This window comes from Triticum aestivum, chromosome 3B (genome assembly GCF_018294505.1).
Source record: "Triticum aestivum cultivar Chinese Spring chromosome 3B, IWGSC CS RefSeq v2.1, whole genome shotgun sequence".
Taxonomy (NCBI): Eukaryota; Viridiplantae; Streptophyta; class Magnoliopsida; order Poales; family Poaceae; genus Triticum; species Triticum aestivum.
This window is the reverse complement of record NC_057801.1, coordinates 843,033,421-843,041,423: the sequence shown is the minus strand read 5'-3', so window position 1 is coordinate 843,041,423 and position 8,003 is coordinate 843,033,421. Positions and strand designations below refer to the sequence as shown.

Genomic DNA, 8,003 nt, shown 5'->3' with positions numbered 1-8,003 from the left:
CTCTATCTTCTGCTGTGGTCGGGCATTGAGTCCTCATCTCCTCAGTTCTCTCAAGATACACAGTATACGAGCCAAGATGGCAGGCAAGGCATGCACCAGCAAGCACCACTTGGATTTATCCAGCAAGATATCACCAGGGAAGATGATCCACAAAAGAAATCCTTACCAACTTACGTACCGATCTTGTATATCACCAGGGGAGATGAACAAAACAGTGCAAGTGTGTGCACCCTTAGTAATCTGAAGGAAAACAACATATCCACTCTTAGCTACTTCCACAAGATCAAGATCCCCAGTGGACACCTCCCTACTAGCGGGGGCTAATCACTAGCTAAGAGCAACTTTAGCTCTTCCCCAATCCTTTAACCCCTTGCACCTATATGTTGCTCCAAATTCTTAACTCATCAAACGCTAAAATTTGCGCAAATACTCATTCAAACACAAATTGAAACAAGATTGACGTAACTTACCGGTTAAGTATACAATGCTTCCACTCGTCAAACATAAAAGTACATTAATTATCGAAAGTCCTCTTCTTGTACTAAGATCAAATGAGATCGGGGTGAACAGTAACACCAAAAAAATGAATACAAGTTCAAAAAACTTTGAATTTTTTTTATGGCAAACTTTAACAAAAAATTTATGAGCTTGAAAAATTACAGCACAAAATGACATTAGTGGAAGTCATGAAAAATAATCAACACTCCAAAATGCCTTAAAATAGCATTTTGGAGCATCTTTTTATGTCACGACTTCTCGGATATCCTTTCATGATAATGTTTTGCCATAAGACAAAACATTATTTAAAGTTTACCATAAAAAAATCAGAATCTTGTGTGTTTTAATTTTTTATTTCACTGCTCATCATGGAGCATTTCAGCTCGGAGATACTCCACGTCCCTTAATTATACAATACTGATCCTAGATTAGAGCTAAACCGTCCTAAAACTACTCATCGTCGAATGAGAGGTCGATGAATGCCGCCTTGCCGGAGCCAAACGCCTCATGGTCGTGGGTTGCCCTTTGAATCTATCGGTGTTCAAAACAGTGTGGTCGTGTTTTTGGCCCTTCAATGATGGCTTGGCCGCTCTGGAACGGAAACATAGGACCGGTAAGTATAACAAACTTGATGGAGATAAGATTAGATTTACCATTTTCAATATTTTTGTAATGCAAAGCTTATTTTCTTGCTTGAATGCAATTTGAGGCAGAAATAGTAGTATACATGTAGGATTTATACTCGGCTTGGATAAATATTTCACTCTTACCCAACTTGCCATGTGGGTTTGGAATTATTGTAGCCTCCACAAACCTCAGGAGGAACCGTCTCGCTAAGCCTAGGCTTAGTGATGGTTAGCTTGGATAAGAATCTGTTGGAATTTTTTCCGGTTAGAGTTTTCCATTTAGGATAGATATTATATAAAGCTGGGATAAGTTATGTTGGACAAAGAGTGGATAAACCAGAGGTAATCCTCGGAAAACTCCATTCATGCATGTATCAACACACGATGCAACAGAAGCTTATGCTGTGACATAAGTTTGTGGCAGTACCACATCAGTAATACATACACAAGCCATACATGATTCGCAAAAAAAGAAAAAAAATGTAATACATAGCATAGACCATGCATGCCCCTTGCTCCTAATAAATAAAGTTGAGTTATGGTATATCATTTTTTTGCGGGTAGTCTTAATTATGATATTAATTGTGGCTAGTTTGAATCGTCATTTTATGTCGTGGCTTTTGTTGCAGAACTCGCGGGAATTGATCGTGGTGTCCTGATGCGTGCTTTGAGGCTGTTGGAACATAAGGGAAAGGCAATTATCTTCAAGGATACTTCATTGAACGACAAAGGCGTCAAAATTTCTGCTTAAACATTGTGCCAACTAAGAGATGAATAATAATCTTGATGGATGTCCTTGAACATAATACATCTTGTCTTACCAGTATGTACGTACACTGATGACATCCTTTTGGTCAGCATCGTTCAAACGTCAGTACTTATTTGTTGTCCCAGACTGTTGTAATTAGCATTTGAATCATTTCTTGAGTACAATGCTTACAATCACCACATGTTGTGTGCTCATAAGGAGGCTCAACTAAATTTAATCAAATTTCAGATATATTGAGAACCCATAAGTATCGCGTTTGATATATTTGGGCTTGTTCAAAATGGAAGGAATTTGAGAACAAAATTGAAGGAAACGGGAAATTTATGTCAATTTCTTGTTCAATTGAGGCAGATTCTTGTGACGAGCTCTTTTGAACCTTGATTGTATACTAAGGGACAATTCTGAGTTTGTAGAATTGTCTCTCAGTATACAGCTGTATGCAGGTAATTATTTTTCTTAGTTGACCAAGCCATACTTTTTGGAATGTGTGAATTTGCATTCTATAGGGGTTGGACATGGACATAAAACTAATGCAATGGTGCAGCAACTTTTTTTTGAAGCTCAGCAACCTTTATTACACCAAAATCATATCAGTTTAGAAGGAATAAGAAAATTAAGAGGTTTCTCACGCCACCACTCAATAACTTGTCAAACAAAATTTATGAAAATCCCACCATATGTTTTCATAGGCTTAGCTGGGGTTGCACGCACACAACAATGACAAATTGTCCACTCTAGGAATGTACCAATAGACCAATTGCATTGATCGAACATTAACTGATCTCAAAGAGCTTGAGAAAACCTAACCAGCAGGGGGTGCGTGCACATGCGCACACAACAGTGACAAATTACCCACTGCAATAATATATCGATACACCACTTGCATAGATCGAACATTAACTGATCTCAAAGAGTTTGATAAAAGCTAACCATCATGACAAATCCATCTCAGGCTTATTATTACATAATCCATCAAACGCGACAAACTTCAATTTAACTAACTCTTGGTGACCCTAATCGAAATCGAATCTAAGGTGTTGCCAAGCAAAAGATGGACAGATGCGTGGATGATCTAGTTGGGAGCAAAGAAGATCTCAGAGTCAAGCCTCTTGGAGCGGAACATCTTTTCCATCTCTGGAGTGGTGTTGAAGGCCGTCTCTAGCACCTCCGGCGATATCGCCTTACAAACTGACGTCCTACCAGCCAAGTGGCTAAAGATCGGGCTGCATTTATTTTATACAACACAACATTAATTAATCAAATCCATCAATATAACTAGAAAAATATGTGGCTGAGCTCGAATACTGTGCAGCTAAGGGTACATAACAAAATGCTAGCCAAACTGGAGGAATACAGTCTGTAAGAAACTTTCGTAGATGCAGCGAGAAATAACTTCATACTTGAATGTTGCAAAACAGAAACAGAATACATCGAACATACAATAACAGTTTTACTAAAGCACATCTAGATGTGCTCTAAATATTACACATCTAAGCGCTATGTCATTGATTTTATGCTAAGATTCGTGCAAGCATTTCTTTTGTCTCTTTTCCTTTTCTTTCTAGTTTGATTGACTCACTTAATTAGATGTGCAATAATTAAGGCACATCTAGATGTGCCCTATGTATGTTTCCCTATATATTTACTACCAGAACGTAGTCAGAAAAGATACAGTGTCATTGTTTAATCCACAATTATTGAATAAATTTGAGTATGTTGCAGGAACCTTTAATTTCAGAAAGGGCAAAGAAAGCCACAAAACTGTGCAACTAATTAGGGCCATGTATACTTTAATTTCTCAAAACTGAAACATAATATACCGAACAAAAATAATGCTATGATGAGATCTGATATACGCAGCAGTGCTTGACATGTTTGACGTACCAAGAAATATACAGCTAGCAGACTGAAAGAGAAGAAAAGAAATATGTAGTACGTACTTTGGGGTGGTGATGATGGAGAACCACTCCATGCCGGTGTCGTCGGCGATCTTGGAGACGACGAAGAACCTGGGCACGATGAAGAGGCAGCCCGCCTCGGCGCGGGTCTCCAGCACACGGGTGCCGTCGATGCCAACGACCTGGACGCGGCCGCCGCCGCGCACTATGTAGGTGACCTGGTAGGCGGAGTCGCAGGAGAATCCCGGCGAGCACATGGACTTGCCGTCGATCCTCACCAGGTCAGAGCCCAGACCAACGTCCTTCACCGGCGGCAGGTTGGCCGTGTTGAGCACCACGACGCGGCCGCCGCCCGGGATGTCCACGTCGAGCGGCGCCTCGAGGCAGTTGAGCACCACGCCCTGGCGGTCCTCTGCGCGAGGCTCCGGCATCCGGTGCCCCGCGGCGATCTTGACGATGCCTGAGCCAGGCTGGGTGGAGACGATCTTGGCGGCGGCGTCGTGGTCGAGGTCCCAGGCGCGCGCGACGAACTCGGTGGAGAAGCCCGTGAAGATGCCGGCGGCGCCGGTGAGCTGGAAGTTGGTGAAGCGGCCGGGGACGTGGCCCGTGGAGGTGTCGCCGAGGAAGAGCACGACCAGCTCCGCGGAGGCGCCCTCGGCGTTGTGCCACCAGGTGACGGCGCCGAAGGGGAGCGCCAGGGTGTCGCCCTCCTTGACGGGGATCACCTTTTCCTTGGCCGCCTCGGGGAGGACGAGGCCGCAGGCGCCGGCGCCCTGGAGCACGTAGGCGATCTTGGCCGAGTCGGAGTAGCTGGGGAGCGCGAGGCCGCCGGCGGAGAGGTGCAGCTTGGCGGCGCCAATGGAGGCCGCGCCGAGCATGGGCAGGTCGGCCGGCGACCAGTCGTAGTAGGCGCCGCCGTCGCTGGCGTAGGCCTTGGCGGGCTTCTTGGGCGACAGGTCCATGGACATGACCTCGGCGTTGGAAGTGCGCTGCACCATCGTTTTCAAGATGAGATTGTACGTGGGAGAGGAGGAGGAAGATCGATATGGATGGGATGGAGGAAGTGGACGCCGAATGGTCCATATTTATAGCTGCGGGTTAGAAGATAGATAATGAATAGTTGTTAGAGATAACTGATCGATCGATCGATCCTGATGGATAACGATGAGCTTTTCTTGCGGGTTGGATATGCAAGCATGCAGGAACGGATCATAAGGATGATGGACGAATTATCTACTTTGGTTTTCATTTTGCAGATCGGCCGGTGGCATTCTTCTTTTTTTTTTGTTTGACAAACGATCGGCCGATGGCATTAATGTGCCTGAGCACGCACATTGCACCACTGAAAGTCAATTAATTTACACTAAAAAAGTCAATTAATTACTTTGGTTAGAGAGAAAGAGAAAAGAGAAATTCGGGCGCACCGTAAACGAGTAGCTCAAGAAAACAAATCGCAGGGGAAAAAAAGCTAAAGATGCTCAAGAAGAAAGAGTAGATAAATTTTAAGATACTTGGAGTACTAGATTCACTGACCACTTCCTTATTTCGAGAAAAATAAAAGATTAACATCACTGGACGTCCTCTCGTTTTCTCCCTCAACGCGGCTAGGGCAAAATTTCCCCTCCAGACTTCATCGGCGAGTCTGTGGACTCGCCTCCCTCCGTCTGCCTCTCCGGTGGTCGGTGACGGGGAGGAAAATCATGGCGCCTCTGCCCTGGTTAGTAGCTTAGGTTAGAGTTTTTTTAGCCCTCGTAGGTGCTGCACTTCTTCTTCGAATTTGTCTTCTGGGCTTTGACCCTCCTTGAGTTCGCCCGTTTGGATGTAGTCAACGAAGCTCCAACGTAGATTCATGCCATCTCCTTGGGACGGTGAGGTTAGGGTTTCTCGTTGTGTGGTGAGATTTGGCGCCAGCTACTTCAGATCTATGGGGCTCCAGGGCGCTGGTTCATAGGGGCATGTGCATGAAGGTTTCCCAGTTTTCATTTAAAATTGAAAGCCGGCTCCGGTATGGGAGTGGAGACAGTGATGCGTCGGTGGCTCATTTTGGCGGTAATTCTTGTCGTTTTGTGGTGTCGGAATCTCGATAATTTTTTATTATGGTTGTCATGTTTTCTACCTCCGATGAACTTTTATAATAGATCTGATTCTTTCGGCAACAAACAGAAATAAAAGATTCACTGGCCATTGATTTTGTTCCCTGAAAAAAGACCATTGATTTTCTGTATGATCCAATGGTTACCATTGGTTTTCTCTGTGATCCAACAATCAAACGCTCCTACATGCTGCATTGTGGTCCTACTTATCCTCTCTTTCGATGTGTCCTCCCCTGGAAAGATGAGGAATTTGTTGACCTTACAACTATACACCAAGCCATCACTCAATAGCCAAAAACACCATCACAGTGTTTTAAACACCCGTGGATTCGAAGGGTAACCCACGACCATGAGGCATCAGGCTCCGGTAAGGCAGCATTCATCAGCCTCTCATTCGATGAGGAGTAGTTTTAGCATGATTTAGCTCTAATCTAGGAGCAGTATTGTATGACTAAGGGATGTGGAGTATCTGCTCCGAGCTGAAATGCTCTATGATGAGCAGTAAAATAAAATAAAGTAAAAAAAAGCTTGGTTTGGCACCAGGATGTTCATGATTGATACTTTATGTTAGGAAGACCGATCTATGCCATGCTTACAAGATTAAGTGTTTAGGCATAATGTTCTTTAGCATTTTCTATTTTTCAAAGGCAGTGATTGTTTTCTAGCATTCTTGAATATTATCATTTTGATATCAAACTAATAGACTAGTGCCTTGGATCAGTCGCTTCCCTATATACATATCACAAATGATTACATAATTAAGAACATATTAGGTAACATTTCACATCAAATAATTTGTTTTTATCATTTAAATACTCGAGGACGAGCATGAATTAGCGTGGGGATGCTGATACATCTCCAATGTATCTATACTTTTTGATTATTTCATGCTATTATATTATCACTTTTGTTGCATGCTCCATATGCCATTTTATATTATTTTGATGGACTAACCTATAAATTTAGAGTGCAACGCCAGTTCCTATTTTCTGCATGTTTTTTGTTTTTCAGGAAATCCATACCGACAGAAGTCCAAACATGAAGAAAGTTTTGTTTTTTCTAGACAAAAAAAGATATTGGAAGCTTCAGGAGAGGACTACAAGACCCACGAGGTGGCCACAAGGCAAGGGTACACGCCTTGGGGTTATGGCGCGCCATCCTGGCTTGTGGGCCCCTTGTGACTCCATTTGCCCTAATTCTTGGCCTATGCTTGTATGATCATCATAACTATGTGCTATTCTGTCAATTGCCTAACAATAATTTCTTTACCCACCAATGCTATTTATGAGAGAGATGCCTCTAGTGAAGCTATGGCCCCGAGTCCATTCACCTTTATCATCAAACAAATATTATAATCCCCTCATTGTTTTATTTTACTTTTTTTTGACCTTTATTATTATATCTACCACTACCAGATTTGATACTTGCAACTGGCACGAACAAGGAGAGTGATGCCCCCTTGCCTTTATTGGGTGCAAGCATTTTTTTTGTGGGTAGGTATTGTGTGCCGTCTCCTTCTGGTTCGATAAACCTTGATTCTTAACTGAGGGAAATATTATCTGCTACTATACTACATCATCGTTCCTCTTCGGGGAATACCAACACTATCACAAGTAGCAACAGCTTCCGCAGCCTCCAAAACATTATGTAGTGTGTTCCATATGTGTTATGAAGGCTGCCAATTTGGCGACTCTACTAGAGTTTCTCTTAGTTGCAACTCGCAGGTGAGTGAGCGCTCAAAAGGAAAGGCGACGGGAAGGACCTAGGAAATCACTAGGGATGAAGAAATCAGTGTAGGTAAGTGGAAAAAAAAGCAACATATAGGGTAAAATATAGTAATAGAAACCAAAAATGAGGAGGATGTGGGATATCAGTTTGGAAAAAAATCAGTGCGGGTAAGGAGGTTGTGTAAAAAAATTAATAGAACAGTTTATTACCGCATTTGTAAATTCCATTAAATAAAAATTTCACATTAAGCTTTACTTCTTGGTATCTGAACCCCCCTCCCCTAAGGCTTTGTTCGGTTAATCCTCTCCCCAAGAGGATTGGAGGGGATTGGCAGGGATTGGTTCATATTTTGACTTAGAAGAGGTTTAAATCCCCCTCAAACCCCTTCAAT

At 42.9% G+C, this 8,003-nt stretch overlaps 1 protein-coding gene across 1 annotated transcript; it reads right to left on the bottom strand.

Annotated features, from left to right (window-relative positions):
- Window positions 1–2,636: 2,636 nt before the first annotated feature.
- Window positions 2,637–4,774, bottom strand: LOC123067033 (11S globulin seed storage protein 2; the record flags this gene model as incomplete). Its single annotated transcript, XM_044489993.1, is given in 2 exon segments — window positions 2,637–3,116; window positions 3,834–4,774. Coding segments are annotated over 2 exon segments (1,092 nt in total), but the record flags the coding sequence as incomplete, so codon positions are not given.
- Window positions 4,775–8,003: the final 3,229 nt, after the last annotated feature.